The sequence below is a fragment of the Mustela erminea genome, chromosome 2 (genome assembly GCF_009829155.1).
Source record: "Mustela erminea isolate mMusErm1 chromosome 2, mMusErm1.Pri, whole genome shotgun sequence".
NCBI classification, from domain to species: domain Eukaryota; kingdom Metazoa; phylum Chordata; class Mammalia; order Carnivora; family Mustelidae; genus Mustela; species Mustela erminea.
This window is the reverse complement of record NC_045615.1, coordinates 46382262-46400704: the sequence shown is the minus strand read 5'-3', so window position 1 is coordinate 46400704 and position 18443 is coordinate 46382262. Positions and strand designations below refer to the sequence as shown.

Genomic DNA, 18443 nt, shown 5'->3' with positions numbered 1-18443 from the left:
AGTGTCTGGGGAAAATAAATCCTTAAGAAAAAAAGCAGAGCCGGCGGTGGGAGGTAGGGAACCAAGCCTTACTGGATTCATGAACCTGAAGATGAATAAATACGCGTCAAACTTCATGAAGCAGGAAAACAAAAGGTACAAGACCCACATTAACATGTCTTAAAGCCGTATCAAAATAAATACAGCATTATCCCCAAGTTAGTATTATTTCAAAACTAGATTTGGTCAACAAAGGCACAAGGAATACATCTAAATCAAATAGCCTCAAACTCTGTGTGTGTGAATGTTTGCATGCATACGACACACACGTGTCCTTTCTAGATTAGACACAAAAGCTGTTCATTTTGGAGGACATAATGGTTCATCTTTTTGCTTCTAAAAATTATTGGGCAGGAATCCTAACAAAATAGTAAGCTCCTGATTCTACTACCTGATTCTGAATATTTAAGGTACCAATTAAGGCAAATTTTCAGCCAGAAAGGAGTTGAATGTTAGGTTCTCAAAAGCCTGAGATCTGGAATTAAAGGATATAAACGTGTTCTAACTTGTCTGGGGGAGAAAGCGAAGTATCTTGGTCAAAACAGATCTATAAAATAAAGGTCCTTTTATTTAAAAAAAAAAAATGCAGATTTCACTCAGTATCATTCACTGAGTGTACCGTAAAAGCCATTCTCTTGCAGTTCTCATCCTGACAACAGGCCTGCTGGACCCTCGCTTCTTCACCACAGCTTGCGTATGGTCAGTGTTTTCACATTCTTTACCCAGTGTCATTTGGTATATTTCAGTGAAGCGTCTTTCATTCTTTAGCAGGACCCCTAGTCTGGCTAAAATCTCAAGCTCAGTGATTCACATTTTAATTATCTCCAGAAAGGACAGAAACACTCAACATTTTAAAAAGTAAAACAGTGTTCTTCCATCTCTTAGTAAAGACACACACACATACATACACACACGCACATGAACACACGAAACTGTAGTGCCAAAGGCAAGATTTTACAATTTTCACTCCTTAGGATATTTTTGTATTTGTCTCATTTTATAATCTAGTCCTTTCAATTATCTACCTCAGTACAAATTCTGCCTTTGGGAATTTAAGCATGCAGTGAAAAAGTGCAGTGATTTTTAAAATTCTCTAGATTTCTATATACAACTGTAACAGGAGAAAGACCTATGAACATTAAGGATTCATCAGCCACTATTTTTCACATACTCTATTTAAAAAGTAGCCACCGGGAATCCTTTTAGGTACAATGCAGTAAGAATCAGAAATATTCCATGTTCAAAATACTACAAATTGATCTCTGCAAATTGATTAGTTTTTCAAGGGACAAATTCTCAATATAAAGGTCAGGGGCGGGGAAACACTACTCACAAAGAATAAGGCCACTGAGAAAGCAACTGATTTTTTGGTTTTGTTTTGTTTTCCTTTTTCTTTTAGAAGTGGCTGAGAAATGGACTCAGAAACGTCTTCAGTCACAGGAGCGCTGTTGATCATGGATGGCGCGCACGCACGCGTGCACACACACGCACACACACACACACACTCCAACACAGTCTGCATAGATCAGAACCTGTCCGAAGAAGACATGGCCTCCCAAACTGACAGGTGACTTGTACTGGGGAATGGTGGGGTAAAGGGGACAGAGAAGACCAAGTGAATAAGGGGGGAAAGGACATTAAATAATCACATAAACCTGATTCTGGTGTCCTGTTTCACACATATTAAGAGATGGACACGATGTCACAACCCCCCCGACAATTACTGCTCAATTAACGGAAGGTTCTGTTGAATGGCTTTGCTTCAGAACATCAGTGAATGAAATCGGTCCATCAAGATCATCTCTACGGTTCTCATGCTCAGATATACTCCTGCTGGACGTAACTCTCTGGCCTTCACCTAAACATGAGGTGCCAAACCTCTGAACTAGCTACCGATAAAAAAGAATAGGCTGGATAAGACACTGAAGGAACGGCTTCACACGGACAATTCGTACATGAAAATCATCGCCGCTGCCATCCTCTACACACCCCTTCACGGACTGACCAAACCACAGAGTTCTTACGTTCCTCATACAGACTTCTGACCTCTTCATGATAAAGATGGCATTCCCTTCTGCACTAGTAGTATGACAATGACAGACATTCTGGGTAGGAAACAAAACGTAAAGGGGCAGAATGGGATGAAGGGAGAGAAAAATGAACCAAGGGTAGTGATAACACTCACTCCTCAATTTTAATACATGTGCAAATTCTACTTCTAAAAGGGGTATCAAGAATTGGCTTTTAAAAACACTGAACTCAAAATAATGCTTCCAAAAACCTTCAAAGTTTCAATTAAAAAAAATCTGTGCTTGTGGTTATGTGGGAATTTTGATTGTGTTCTTTCCTTTTAGGTCATTCCCTATGAGCTTGGTTTAGTATCTCTAATACGGCAATAACAACATATGGGAAGGCCACAGTTCCTCTTCAATCCAACCAAATCTAGTTGATTGAGAACATTTTGGAGTGAAGGCATGCGGTGACAATTTTTTTTTTTTTTAAGTCTAATTAATTAACCACCCAAATCTCCACATCCTCTCAGGGAGTTAATTTACCCTAGGCAATCAAGGGCTCAGAAAGTCGACTTTTGCTATAAATATAAAATAATCTGTAGCAGAAAAATATAGCCTCTCTAAGAAGTAGATTTCATTTTTGTTTGCTGACAAAATTGTGAGTTGGTTAGACAACATGAGTTACCACATTAACTGTAGACCACAAATCAGCACCTCAAATTCCAGCTCTACTTAAACAAAAATTAAAAAGCACTTTAGCCATCTGGTCAGGTATAAATGTTGGTTCCCTTCTTCCCCAAGGTAGAAAATTCAGAATATAGTCAATGGTGACTGCCTTTCGCTGAAGCAGGGGGTAGGGACCGCAGTGCCACATCCTCCATGGTGCGTGCGAGCTCAAGGTGGCTTCCCCGTGGGCGGCAGCTCCTCCCTCCACTGCTCCGACTTACGCTGACTCCCAGCAGTGACAGACAAATCAGAACTGGGGTGAACGCATGGTACTCCAGGAAATGGGGGAGCGGGGGGGGGTTGCCTTCAATTTCATAAATTGTGACAACACTTGGTATTTATCAAAGCCACTGTTCACAGGCAGAAAGTGGGGTACAGTGGAGTCCTTCACAACTTAGCTTTATAGATGACCGTCAGAATTTCCTAAACAAATACTTCCCCCAAAACGTAAAAGAAAAAAAAATCATCCACAGAACCCTACACCAAAATTCATTGTTTAGAAAATTTCCTTCTGCGACTAGACAAGGGTGGCTACTGAGGGGACAGGAACGTGCTCTCAGAGCTGAAACTGCTTCTCCTCATTTCATCTGCCATTTGCATCCTGCTGGTTAAAAAAAGTACGGAAATGTTTCTAGACCACTCACACGCCCACTCAGTCTACATTGCACTTCTGTCCTTTAGTTAGGAAAGGCAAGATCATCTCTGAGGCCAGCCTCCTCCTTTCTGCTTCTGCATAACCACTATGTCCAACCAACGATCACATAAGTTCTTGAAAGTTTAAGTGGACAAATGTCCTGGCCATCTCATGGTGCTTCTCTTCTCAAGTTTGGTGTCTTGATGAGACAAACGTCTGAACTGTTTTTGAGGCTTTCAATGTGCAAAAAAGTCCCCAAGCCATCAAATCAACTTGGGCCTCCGTTAAGGTGTTTTGGTTGCTTGTTTTAGCCGCTGAAAACCCTGTCTTGTATAGTGCACCAGATCCATCAAACTGCTGTTGAGGGCCAAGGCACACACACTTGTGCTGAGCTGAGCAAAAAATTCTGCAAACAAAGCAAAACCAAAACCAAGTAAACACATTTGCACACACAGAAATAAAAATGGAAACATAAAAAGTCAACGTTCCAGCAACTGTATCCCCACAACATTCTGTATACTTCATCACAGCAAAAAATCGCAGTCCCCTGTAATGGCTCGCTGGTTCTCCACGTCCCTCCACAACACTGGAATGTAAGCCCTGGGCTGTTTCTTGAGCTGAATCCATAATGCCTGGCACGGTGGCTTGTGCTGGAAAATACCCAACCTGCACTACTGGGTCAATGGATGGGTGACTCAAACAAAACCAAACCCCCAACACATGAAGAGCATCATTAGTCTGTTAAGAAAGTAAAATTCTAGGAGGCAATGAGAAATCTAAGTGGCTACAGGTGGCCGGCCACTGCCTTCCCTACAACCAGGCAAGAATCTGGAACGGCATTACTGGGGCAGTTATGTATAATCAGCATTTACTCAGTGGTCGCCGGACTGACAGGGAGCAGTTCCTCTAACAACACACACTATCCCATCTCCCGAACTTTTTCCCAAGGTTTCTTCTTCTCAAAGAAGTCTCAGGAATGTTTTCTAGGCCACACTTCCTATACTGTTGCTAACCGTCTTTCTCAACAGATACTGAAAACAAACGTGTGACTAGGTATTTAGGTCACACGACCTCACGGACCAAGCTGGTCGTGCACAGAGACAGCTGGTCCCCCTTCCGGTCTCCGCTTGCCTCGCCCCTCTGCTAGCATGTCAGTTCAGGCTGACATAGTGACACCAGAACTTCTAGGGGGCAACCACTCCTAAGTTAACACGGAAGTTTGACTCCGCACCACAGAGCTCAAGAAAGAACTGCGGCTGGCTGGGTCACGAGGCAGAACGGAGGAGAGCAAATACCTATACATTCCCTTCTCTTCAGAACACGGAACATAAACTCCAAACCAACAACGTCCCTCCCTCCTGCTCCCCATGCCCCAGGAGTTACCACCACAGAGCCATTTACCTTTATTCTTCCTTGTAAGGATTTCAGCCTGCTCCCAAAGATCAAAGGCGGTAAGGACATGGGAAGTAATGGTGACATATGAAGATGTCATGTTTTGGATGGTGACAGGCATTCCGCTGCTCCCTACGCTGCCAGCACTTGGCTGGGACCCGACAGGAGAAGGCATTGGAGAGAGAGGGGACGGTGTGCCTGTGGTTCTGGAAAGCGCGAGAAAGAAGATAACTGGTCAGTCACCTAAACCCTCAGACTACGGACTACTTGTCTCTGGGAGTGCAGTCCAGTTATCAAGTTCTGAGGTGTACTAGCCAAAACAATCACTTCCAGAAGATCAGAGATGCTTTTCACCTTCAGTATTTGGGGAATTTATTTCAGGAAACACACAAGATGGTGCCCATCAAACAGAGAATGTAACTGGGGGGAAGCAAGGTGTCCTTCACTGGACACAGAATCAGGAGGCACATTATGTTCCAAATACGCTCGTTCCATTTCCAGTCCACTCCCTCAGCCTGGAAGCCCTCCCCCCGCCACCACCACTCAGTTCTAGCTTCCACCAAGACAGTACTTCCCCGTGAAGATGGTTCTCATCTCCTACATCTTCATTCTCTCATCCAGTCAAACACGGACCGACACCTGCTCCACGCTCGGCACTCTTCTGGAACCCAGGGAGACAGCATGGCCTCCCTCTGGCCACCACCTGAACTGGTCTCTTCGCATTTACCTATTAATTTACCCATTGCACTTCTCACATCCCATTATACTCTTCTGCCTATTCCTTTTCCTTCCCTGAAGGCTGGGACCATTTCTTACGAATCTTGGCATTTCTGGCACTTAACACAGAGGAGGTTCTTCCTAAGGATCTATTGAATCAGTGCTTGGCTGAACCAAGGGCAGGACGCCTCCGAGGAGACTGGGCAGGAGGCACTGTGCCTCAGGGGATGCGCTCTTCTCCCCGTTCTCCTTCTGGCTACCTACCTGCACGGGCCTTGACAGGACTCAAGTGAGAAACATGAGGAAAACACTGAGATGGGAAAGGTAATGGAAAGATCAAGGTCAAGCAGCAGGAGCCTCATGACTGGGTCCATCCACCCCTGGGGGCTGAAGGGACCCCAAGTGTCCCCCACAGAATATATACCATGAAGGACTAGAGAGCAATCTCCATGAGGGCAGAAATTCTTGTCTGCTTTGTTTACTGCTTTATCCCCTGTGCCTAAAAACAAGGTTTGGTAGAGGAAAGGTGTTTGCTATAAACTGGCTGGGCAAATGGGGAAGGAGTTATCTAAAATAATGTGACTGACAACTTATTAACTTAGAATTAACATCTGAGGTGAGTGTCATGAAAATTTTCAGAGGTAAGAAGTTACTTCTCAGTCAGGACTTTTTTTTTTTTTTAAAGAGAAGCCATATGGGAATCTCTTCTTTTGAATGTGCTAGAAATGGGGCAGTCTTCTAGGTGATATTCTTAAAATAGCAGAACTTATCAGAACTGGGACTTTTCAAGGAGTATAACCAAATTTAAAAAAAAAAAAAAATACTAGGCAAGTACTACAGGGTAGAAAATTTTAACTTCATCTTAACAACACCTGCACAAAAATTCTGTTTTTCACCATCTTATGGCAGAGATGAACACCTTCAGTTCACAAAGGAGGTGGGAGGTATCAAGAGATAGTTTTCATTCTTAATAGTACTATCATGGACCCTAGATACGGGGCTTTGGTTCTAGAAAGTTCTTATTTACTGAAATGCCAAGACAACATGTCCTACAGACAGAGAAAAGACTTTGGCTCTAGTTGGCTCTGCCTCTGTTTTGTATCTGTAGATCCTCAAAGCTCTAAAATTTTGACCTGGGATTCTCTGTAATTATCTTCTTATGTTACTGACTCAGCAAACTTGTAACCTTTCCTTGACTTGTAACCATTCCTCGAAGAGATAGAAATACACTAATAATTTAAGTTTAAGGAGCAGTTCAGCACAAAGATGTAACACAATTTTTGGAAAGCCAAAGTCATACAAATGGCTGCAAAAGCAAGAGGTAAATATAGAGATAACCTGATTCTGAGAATTATTTAAATTAGACTTTTCATTACCTTGCAATGCATGGAGAAGGCGCCTGGGCAACTTTGAAAAGACCGCTGAAGTGTTCGTTAAGAGCACGAGAATACTTTATTGCTATATCTTTTTTACAACGAAACATCGCCATGTTCAAAATGGACTGGCAACGCATGCTATGAACATAAAGAGAAGTGAGAGTAAAGTATTACTTTTGTAGACACAAGTACCAGCACTACACAAAGCCATCTAACTTACTTTTCACAGTCTAAGGAACACAAAGGGCTTTCCTCATCTACGTGAGGAAGAACGTCTTAAGACTCTTACTGTTCACACTATCCTCAAAAGGAAATCAGACATAAAGGAGCGCCTGGGTGGCTCAGTCACCTAAGCACCCCATTCTGGATTTCGGCTCAGGTCATGGCTTCAGGGTCCTAAGATCAAGCCCTAGGTTGGGCTCTACGCTGGATGTGGAGCCCACTTAAGGTATTCTCTCTCCCCTTCTCTCTTGTCCCTCCCCGCAAAGTAAACATTGGTGGAAAAACACAAATACACAGAAATATCATTTAAGTTATGAGACCAAAGCATCTATTGAGTCAACAGTAAAATGGCGGTAGATGCCTTTCATAAAAAGTAACTATCAGTGGGATGAACTCCTTGACCACACACGCTACTTTCTGGTATTGTTTTGCCTTTCACTATTAATTTCCATGTGAAGAAAACAAATTTCAAAAATTGTTTTTTGTAACAGCAAAAGATGCAAAAGCAAATACCATTTAGACAAGTGAAAAAAAAATGTACACACCATAAAACAGCAAATATTTTCTCTTGTGGAGCTGAGGCGTCTGAGAAGGATTTTAACGACATTATAAATCTATAGGAAAATGCAAAAATACATCAGGTTAACCAAAGGCAGTTAGAAAAGCCAAGGCACAAAGTCACCTTATTATGTTTGTCTTGGTTTTATGTTGATTTTCCTGAAGACATGAAGACATGAAAACCACGCAGAAAAAAACCCCCAAGCTTTAGAGCAGTAATTCAGGCCATTCAGCAAAGCAGGCAAAAACACGTCTCTTCTCTGGCCTGTCTACCTGCTGGAAACCACGTAGACTCATGTCCTCACAGAGTCCCCTGCCCAAACACAGATAAAGAAGGGAGCTGACCCGGAGCTGCCAACACATCTGATAAGACAGCCAAACTGGAGAAAGGACGGAGCTGGACCAAGTCCCTCCATTCTAGCGCTTCAGCTATGATACAACTTTCATGTCGGGCCCAAGAGATGGACCTGGATCAGTAACCTTCTTTAAGGCTCTCCTTTATTAAGTCGTCTTCCTACTACATTTGATCATCGATTCCAACAGTAAAGGCGAGGAGGGAGAAGCACAAAGGAAGATGGCAAAATGACGTGGCACTTACTTAATGAGGTCCACGCTTTCTGAGTACACCGAGTAAGCCGCCTTGCACGCCGGGCTCTCCGACTCCATGGCAATCCCGCACTCAATAAGGGACAAGGCGGCCTCCAGGTACTTAAAAGCCTTCCCAACCTTGTCCGTCTGTAGAAGAACACGGTCAGCATTAGGCCTCAGACAGACTTAACTGTTTAGTTTCTCAACGACATTCTTTACCTCAACTTCCCTCCACTGTCTTCGGTTAATTATGGCTAAGGAAAAGCCCGAGAATAACTCAAAATAATAACCAAAGCCTGTTGGCCCCGACCCACTGCAAAATTTCCTTTAGCAAAAAAGTAGTAGGAAAAAGAAAACAATCTTATAGGACTACTCTCTCAAAGTCTTAAGCTCCATAGTCAAACCAAAGCAGTAAGCACGTCATTGTTACAAGCGTACAACTACTCACTAAGGGATTCTCCTGAGAAGCAGATTTCCTACGCACCTAGAATGATACAGACACAAATTTCTTTGTATGTGTTGAAGTTTATCATATAAGCAATAGGAAACATTATGGTTTAGGAGCATCTTAGGACTTCTGTCTAAAAATAACTGTCTTCTGTATTTTAGAGCCAAACAGATTATTCAACCTCAGGTGGAGGTCAGGGTTAAATATGCAAGGTTATCCCTGGGCCAGCGAGGTTAAAAACTTCAGAGTCCCTTAACGGACAAGGAGAAACATGGGGGAGATGGAATCCTGGCGGCCACCCACACATGAAGGCGTGCAGCGTCGCGGACACGCCGGCGCCTCCGGGACAGGGATGGCGCCTGCACCTCTCCTCTACACTTGCCGTATGCACCACATGTTACAAGAGCGACCGATTCACTGGTATCCGAGTCTGTAGTTTCTGCTAATGCTTTCAATGTGCTACCTTCAAACAGAATTAAGAAGAGCCAAGATGCTAGTGGCGTATAAGGAGATGGTGACATATCGGCAAAGAAGGATGGTGGGGGGCTGCTAGTTTTTTAAAAAATAACGTGGACCTAAAATATTTTTCTAGAGTAAGTCTGGCTCAGAAAATCAGTAACAGTATGGAGGTTCCTCAAAAAGTTAAAAATACAAACACCCTATGATCCAGCAGGTGCACTACTAGGTATTTACCTAAATTATACAAAAATACAGATTCAAAGGGGCACATGCACCCCAGAGTTTACAGCAGCATTAGCAACAAGAGCCAAACTATGGAGAGCACAGCCAGATGTCCACCGACTGATGAACGGATAAAGATGTTGGGGGGAGTGTGTATGTGTGTGTGTGTATAAACATATATATGTATATATAAATGGAGTATTACTCAGCGATCAAAAAGAATGAAATCTTGCCATTTACAGTGGCGTGGATGGAGTCAGAGTGTAATACTGTAAATGAAATAAGTCAAACAGAGAAAGACAAATACTGTATGATTTCACTTATGGGGAATTTAAGAAACAAAACAGATGAACATAGGGGAAGGGATGGAAAAATAAAAGAAGATAAAAACAGAGAGGGAGGCAAACCATAAAACAGACTCTTGACTGTAAAGAACAAACTGAGGGCTGCTGGAGGGAGTGGGTGGGAGGTGGCCCTGATGGGTGATGGGCAGTAAGTAGGACACTTGTGATCCAACACTGGGTGTTGTATGTAAGTGACGAATCAATAAATTCTACTCCTGAAAGTAGTATTACACGATATAGAAGAATAAAGAAAAATTAAGAACTTGAAACATTAAGTATTATATTTAGTAAGTGCTGTCAACTTCTTGTACTTGAAAAATATGTCTTCTAGGTTTAATAAAAAGTGTTTTACATTTCAAAAAAAGAAAAGGAAAAAGAAAATTAGTGACAAAGAATAAAGATCAAATTGGCACGCCCCCACTCCCCAAACCAGCAGTACATGGCTTTACTGGTTTGCTTCACTGGTGAGAGTATAACTCCTCAAATTTGTTTACTTAATGCCATCTCTTTCATGGCAATTCCAAGATTTATACTGGCCTCAGTTCATAAATGAAAGGAACTACAGTAAAAAAAACTATAGTAACTATATATAAGGTTATATACAGTTACTATCTATAAAATCACTACATGTTAGTATATATAAAGTTACTATATAGTTACTATATATAGTAACTAAAAAAAGTATAGTAAAACAAAAAATTGCCAATATCCACTTCTTTGAGCAAAGTATTCTGTAAGGCTAACAATGACAATATTCTTATAATAGCTTCCTGGGTTGCTCTGGAGACGGTGTTCAAGCAGTTGTGTCCTCACTTCCCTACTCAACATTGAGTAACGCCGAGAAAACAACACATTCCTCTATGCTCAGAGGTGCACTTAACTATGTGGAACTCAAAAGGGACCAATCTGAGATCTTGTGCAAGTAAAAGAGAATTCTTACTTTTTTTTATTTGACATAGAGAGAGGGAGAGAGAGCTTGACAGCACATACAAGGAGAAGGTGCAGAAGGAGAAGTAGGCTCCCCACTGAGCAGGGAGCCTGATGTGGGACTTGATCCTGGGACCCTGGGACCATGATCTGAACTGAAGAAAGATGCTCAAACTGACTGAGCCACCCAGGTGCCCCCAAATAAAGGAGAATTAAAGAAGAATAAAGAGGCTGCCCATTCAGGTTTTTGTCCAAACCAGTGTATTTTCAGAGTGAAATGAGCTATTATTAGGTATTAAAATGAGATGCAACAAGGTATAAAGCAGGACTGAACTGGGCACACTGGGATATATGGGCAGCTTAGGTAGGGAGGAAGAAGAGGTACATCTGTATAAATTAATTTCTATATAAAACAAAAACAAAGTTCCCTGGACTACTGTTTGAATCATGAAGGAATCCAGTGGCTGAAAGCATACAACGTCAACCTAAGTTTTAGACAACCGGTTGACAAAGTACTGAGTATTTACTCTTTTTGCAGACCTCAAAAGGTTCTTACAGTTCTGGCACCAACTTTGGGGAGCTCTGCCTCTGGAAGGCAGAGATGGGAAAAACATTGTCCTTTGGTGTAGACGTGGCCGTCTTCATCGTAATCCGGCCATCCTAGGGTCCTGGGAACCAGGCCACTCTGGAGAGGGGTCTATAGGTAGAGGCTTACCTCTGACCCACAGTAAGCATCCCCCACAGCAAGGACTTGATAAACATCCCACCCTGATGAACAGGGGCTGATAACAGGGTTTTGGTCCAGGCTTCCCCAGCCGGTCTGAGAGGGCTGCCTACAGACTGCGGCTGAGAGCACAAGCCAGGACCTGGACCTGGGGCGGGGGTGGGGCGGGCACCCTGCTCTTCCCTCCTCCCCCCCAGTACAAGGTTCAATAGATGGCATTTGCAGGGGCTGAGGCTCAGAGAAAACATTAAATAAATAAAAGCCCCCTGAGTCTTAGATGTTTGAACATGACAAAGGGCCGGCATTATCTAATTCTACTGCCACAGCAATGTAAGAGCACATTTAATTATGGATGCAATTAACAACAAAAGCACCACTTCCCAGAAAGTTCCAACAGCCACTGGGTAAAGAGAGCTCATTTTGTAAAAGCATGTTTACCAACACTGCAATCATTATTACCTTCATCTTAAAACTTTACCTAAGGGCACTTGTCTACTCTTCCCTCGGGTTATTATCTCAAGGGCTTGGAGATAATTTTGGAGCAACAGACTACCTCAGCTTCCAAAATCTTTCAGGCTGAACACAAACTGATCGACTTTCAACAGCAGAACACGTCTCCCACATCCAAAGAACTGACTCAGTGGCAAGAGGAAGCCCTCTGTATTAAATCAAACAGCACCAGGTAGACTTAACTTCCATTCATTAAGATACAAAACTTGTCACTAGGTACCCTGTATATTCGCCCACATTCAGACTGAGTCAAAGCAAATAATTTCGCGAAGAACCCATTACTCCTCGCTTGTTAAAACCCACTGATCCATGGGGCACCTGGGTGGCTCAGCTGGTTAAGCAACTGCCTTCGGCTCAGGTCATGATCCCAGAGTACCAGGATCAAGTCCCGTATCAGGCTCCCGCTCTATGGGGAGTCTGCTTCTCCTCTCTCATGTTCTCTTTCACTGTCACTCTCCCTCAAATAAATAAATAAATCTTTATTTTAAAAAAAAAAAAAAGTGCTCCTGCTTTACTTTGTGGCCTCTGTGGGCCCTCTCCCACCCCCTGCCTACCCCCACCCTCACCCTGGAGTTCAGTGATAAGGAATTCAAGGAGACCACAGAGATCTTATCAGAAAACATTCGACTCAAGGGACAGAAGAGCCAAACTGACCATTAATTCTGCTTTCTGCTTCAACTTTTTGGCCTCCTTCATGTGGAAATCTGCTTGTTGTCTGAAAGAGAAGCAAAGACCAGGGGTGGGTCAAAGGAACCTGGAATTACTAGACTGGACAAGCTGACTGAAGACTAAGGGGGTGAAAAAGGCTGGGAGGAGCCAGGGCAGAGAAGGGGGGAAGCCGAGAAGGGGCAGAGGAAACAGGAGGAAAGCAGCAGCAGGAAAAGCCAGGGTCTTACCTGTCAAGCTTCACCGGAGGCTTCCCTGGTTTAGAGTTACCATTTGGCAAAGAAGGCACTAGAAAAGGATATGCAGTATCTCCAGAAGACCCCTTAAAAAGAAAAAAAAAAAAAAAAAAAAACAACACATCATACAGGTCACACTCCTACAGTTAAAACCACTGACCTAAATATACCACCCCTCTCCATTAGCCCAAAATAGTAGCTTAAAAAAGAGGAAATCAAGCACTGTACAATTTAGCTTAGCAAATTATTTTCCTAGCTAGATTCAGCTGAAACTGTAGGTTCTGACGGTACAGAGGACCACAAAGATATGAGACAAGAATGTCCAAAAGCCAAGATAACCAACAAACCTAATCGTAACCTTTCTCTTTGTCAACATGCACCTGCCGCCCCAACCCCCCCCCCGCCCCCGCAGGTGGGCAGGAAAAAAGGACCTTGTATTTGAGAAAGTGGCTACTTTTTCCCCATTATGACCAATAATGTAGGTATTTGATACCAAGCATGCAAACCAAGAACTAAGCTGGGTAACATTTTTTTACTGCAAAACACCGGACAGGAAATTAACACAAAAATCTATTCCAATTTTTCGCCCCTGAACCACTTTGTAAAGGAAGAATAAATAGCCTCTAAACTTACATGGAAAATTTACCATCTTTTTCACTCTCACAAGGAGAACTTTAACCACAAGTAACTCATTACTGCCTTATTAACAGGGATGAAGAGTCCTGAAATCCCATCACAAGGAACCTCTCTTACTTGGGAACTTAAAGCTGTACTGATGGATTCCACTCTGTAAGCTCCAGTACCACCCCCCCCCTTACTTTGTGCTCCGGACAGCTTCCAGATCCCTTTCCCTCTACTTTTCTGTGCTTGGGAGCAGAAGAGTCTTTGTGGCTGCCCTTGCTACTACTGGCACTTTGGGGAGGGTCCTGGCTGCAGGGGTCAGCTTCCCGCTTTGGCCTCTTTTGTGCAGGCTTGGCTGGCTTCTGGGAGGAGGAGGAGGAGGAGGAGGAAGAGGATGACGACGCAGATGGGGGTGGAAGCGCTTCCTTCTTTGAGGGCTCAGAGGAGGGCCTGGATGTTCTGGAAGGAGACATCATGCAAAAATTAATAAGACAGAACACGAACCATATCACTTAGTAGTTTAGTTGTAAGAGAAAATGGATGCTGACACCAAAAATTAAGAAATCATAGAGCACGAAATCCATTCTTGTAGAAAGGCCAAATTTCAGGGACTTTGGGTACCTCTGAGATATCTAGACCAATCTATGAATAATGGATTAAGTTGTATGGTTTGTCACTAAGCTCCCAGAGTCCACCACCCTCCTCTCCCAAATTAGTCTTACTAGCTGTCCCCCAACCTGTACCTTTCTCTGACAAGCAGGCTAGCCCAGGTGCCACCTCCTCTCTCCTCCTCCAACCTCCCCTCCCCCAAATCTCTGTTGGCTCCCACCCAGTGACACTACGCATTTTCTTTCGCCAAGTCATTTCATGAAACGATTTCTTAAATAAACCAGAGAATGAATAACAGTTGTTTTTTATATTCACACCTTCCTGGAACAACCCCCTGTCCTGTGGCCACCTTCCTCCAAAGCAAGGGACGTAGGGAATAGGCCTGGGAACGCTCGGTAATCGCCTGAAGAGCGAGCACTGAGCCCAGGCTCCCAGGGTTCAACGGCTAGCTCCAACTGTCAAGAATCTTGTGACTGTGGATAAGTCATTTTCTTTCTCTGTGCCTCTGTTTCCAGTTCTGCAAAGTAGGGATGATAATAATAATAGCATGTTTCTTGTTTTTGTGAAAAATTCTTTTAGAAAGAAATTACTTCCACATGTTTAGGAAATTTTCCATAGTTAAAATGTCTTTGAGAAACCTAAGTTTGGGCTCAACAAACTATGATTTCGCAAAAGGTCCGCATGGATGAAAGCAACATGAAACAGAGTGCATCATCAAAATGAGCCCAATGGTGTGCTGATCTGCTCCTACCGCACAGGAGAAATGTTTTTGCCCTTCAAGACCCAGGAAGACTCGATCATCTGTCGGGGCTATTGCTAATCTCTATACTCACTTTGTTTTAGAAGATTCTTTGTGGGAAGATGAAGATGATGACTGTGACTTGGTTTCTTTCTCCGGTCTGGCTTTCTTGCTATCATGGTCTTTCTCTGCTTCAGCCTATTAGTGTATTATAACAAAGTACACTGTTAAAACACAGATGTACGGACAAAACAGAAAAGACTACACGGCAAAGGTAAGGCGAGTCACTGGACTTTCAGCGACACCTATACACACACAGCAAACTTCTAAGTACCTACATTGTGTGTGTTTCAGGGGCCAGAGGGAAGTAGACAATCAAGATTTGGTGAATTTGTAAAGAGACAGATTTTCGCAGAAGGAAGGAGTATTCTTCCCGCCCAGGGAAGGGAGGATGTCTATGTTTAAGTAAGAGCTGACAACAGAAGAGTGCGTAATAGCTCTCATCACTTCACTGACGTTTTTCTAAATAGAAAAGGATCAATAAAGCATGCATATTCACAGCAAGTGACAACGGATGATTTTATGAGTAAGGACATCCCTCTTTCTTTCAAAATGACCATCCACTGATGCCCACTAATTTATTCTTTGTATAAAATTCGGAGTGGAGTACTTAAGGCTCACTCTTCATCTAATGAAAAATAAGTATACTGTTGAGAAAAAAACAGGGTTACAAAACCCTCTGTGTCTGTAACTTACAGAGAGGACTAGAAAGACATACAACAAAAAATAGTTACTTTGGGATTCTTTTTTTTCTCCTCCACTGACACAACTGTCTTTCTTCCTTTTTAAGAAGACTGTCTTTCTACCTCTCTATACATATATGGGGATACATGTTTCTACTTCTCAAAAAACTTGAAAAAATGAAGGATAAGTATAATTTTAATGAGGGAAGAGTACGAGCAGAATTCTAATTCTAATTCTACAGAGAGTCACATACCTCAGAAACATCTGTCTGCACCAAATTGAGTGCGAGCTAAACACACGCAATGATTAAGAGAACAAAGAACTCTTCCCAGCAGAAGTCTTTCTCCCTGGTCAACAAGCAGACCAGGCTCACGTAGACTCAAGTGACTTCATAGCGGCCTCCTTCCCACGGGTCTGGGCTCACAGAAGCACTCCATGGGAAGAACAGCAAGTGACAATGAAGTGATCGCTGGGAGTCCTTCAATTAATTCTGATGCTCATTTAGAACTAAACTCCTCCAACTGTCAGTTCACCAAGAGAGAAATCTGGGACACCACCCAGTCAATCTAGGACAATCCCTAAAAAACCTGAAATCCTCTGTTAAACCCTTAGAGGAAAAAAAAAAAAATCTTCACGTTAACCGATTGTGAGAGGCTCCGATTTTCACCACCGTCTCTCCCTCATTCCCTGAATTTCTCCAAGAAAAAGGAATAAATTAAGATGGGCAGAGCTTACTAATAAGCAGCTGGGCCCCACTCAAAGGAAAGGGACAAGGAAAACCATGCCCCTCCCCCACCAGACATTCTGCAAACAAATGTGCCAGAGTGCGCCTGTCCATTCAGCCCTTCAGATCTCCTCTGAAAAAACGTTTTATCTCGTTTCAAAATAGATCATTCAAGGTGGCTTACAAAGGTACAGGTTCCTTGGCGTTTACACACAAGTGAGACTGGGAAGAAGGGAAAATGTGGGGAGAGAAGAGAAATGAAATGCAAGGGAAGGCTTCCCCCTCCTCTTGGCGGATTCTGCATGGCCTGCACGTGGCCGCCAGACGGCCTCTAGACAGAACTTGGACATGGCTGGTCCAAAGTGACTGAGCTCAAAGACTCAGTGCGCAAATGGGAAATGTAATTATTTTTATATTGATTAAATGCTGAAGTGACGATGTTTTAGTTATACTGGATTAAATAAAAATTTAAAAATTATTTTCACTGTTTTTTTACCTTTTTGTATTTTTAAAAGTGGTTAGTAGAAAATTTAAAATCAGATATGTGGTGCACTTTGTATTCCTAGGACACAGTGCTGTGCTACAGTTTTCTAGAGGCGATCTGCAAACTGGGCTCTGAACTTTCAATTAGCAACGCAAAGGAGGAATTATAAAATGTACCGGTTAGGGGTGCCTGGCTGGCTCAGTTGTTTAAGTGTCCGACTTTTGATTTCAGGGCAGGTCATGATCTTGGGGCTGCAGGATCGAGCCCCCGTGTTGGGCTCTGTGCTCAGCAGGGAGTCTACTTGAAATTCTCTCTCCCTCTCCCTCTGCCTGCCCCCCTGCTCTAACAAAATAAATAACTTACAGATTAGATAACAACAAACCAGTTGTTCAGAAATATAACCATTTATTACAGAAGACTGGAGAAAACACACCCTGGGGGACCCTAGTAAGGAGAGAATGTGACGTAAATAAACAGGCACGTCTTAAAGGCAGAGCTAAAAGAGGAGAGGGAATTTCACACAGCTGCTTCTCTTGTGGCCTTCAGCAAGGAAGTCAGGGGCCAGCAGCAGAACTCTGGAGCACAATTCAGAAGAAATGAAAGGTGCTGGCACATGCCAGGAGAAGCCTCCTGGGGTTCCACACAGCACACAGACGCCCATGCAACAATTCATAATGGTGACACTTGAGAGACCATCAAGTCTGGCAGAGAAGAGAGAGTATACTGGAAATGACTGGGTTACGAAAGAACCTTACTATTCTCCTTGTCAGTTAAGAACCTACTGTGCCCAAGAGTATCTGCCACCGGTGAGCCCACTGAATTCCCCTCCGTTTTAGATTAAGGGCTGGGAAGTTGGCCCAGCAACCAGTGCGAGAAGATGGGGGATTTCTCTCTGGGCAAAGTCACAGATTTGCTGAACTATCCAGACAGACATTAACTTGTTCATGTGGGAGTTAGCAATATATACTTTTTCCAGTGGAAGGTAATTAATGACACACAGGGTAAGTCCCCACGGGAAAACTAGGCATAAACTGTCCATAAGGTTACTTCCTCAAAGGTTACTTCCTTAAAAAAAACAAACAAACAAACAAACAAACAAAACACACACACACACACACACACACACACACACAAAACACAAAAAACAAAAAACCCCACCAAACCCCAGAGGTGGAATGAGAGTTCATTTTTGTTTGTCTGTCTCCACACTGCTTAGGACATGCTGGTTAGGACCATAAACCAAAGTGGCAGATCTTAGACACCACACATGAGTATAAGCCTGTCACAGGGAGTCAGCCCTCACGAACTGGACACACCGCTGGCTTGTACCAATCCGCGACTTAAGAGAACAGCCACACGCCTGGGTGGCTCAGTAGTTTAGCATCTGCCTTCGGCTCAGGTCATGATCCCAGCGTCCAGGGATCGAGCCCCACATCCGGCTCTCTGCTCAGCAGGGAGCCTGCTTCCTCCTCTCTCTCTGCCTGCCTCTCTGCCTACCTGTGATCTCTGTCAAGTAAATAAATAAAATCTTTTTAAAAAAAGAGAACAGCCACAGAAATCACCAAGCACGAACGTCGACACTAACACGAGACGCCCGTGTTGGCACTGATTGGAGTACTATGCTCACGGCACTGACAGGCGGCATTGACAAACCGTCACATCCTGTAAGCTGGGAGAAAGTAAGCCATTAAACGCAATGAGCAACATTCCCCTCGTGACGGT

At 43.3% G+C, this 18443-nt stretch overlaps 1 protein-coding gene across 4 annotated transcripts in view; it reads right to left on the bottom strand.

The window, feature by feature from the left end:
• Window positions 1-1432: 1432 nt before the first annotated feature.
• The window catches only part of AFF1 (AF4/FMR2 family member 1), a 203703-nt gene continuing 186692 nt past the window's right edge, over window positions 1433-18443 (bottom strand). For all 4 annotated transcript variants that reach the window (XM_032332809.1, XM_032332810.1, XM_032332812.1 and 1 more), the window contains 9 exons: window positions 14864-14967; window positions 13619-13880; window positions 12795-12886; window positions 12553-12613; window positions 8275-8411; window positions 7664-7732; window positions 6897-7034; window positions 4813-5009; window positions 1433-3817 (listed from right to left, as the gene is read on the bottom strand). In XM_032332809.1, coding sequence (XP_032188700.1) covers window positions 3696-3817; window positions 4813-5009; window positions 6897-7034; window positions 7664-7732; window positions 8275-8411; window positions 12553-12613; window positions 12795-12886; window positions 13619-13880; window positions 14864-14967 — 1182 coding nt within the window. In that variant the 3' untranslated portion in view covers window positions 1433-3695. The remainder of the gene's footprint in view (window positions 3818-4812; window positions 5010-6896; window positions 7035-7663; window positions 7733-8274; window positions 8412-12552; window positions 12614-12794; window positions 12887-13618; window positions 13881-14863; window positions 14968-18443) is intronic.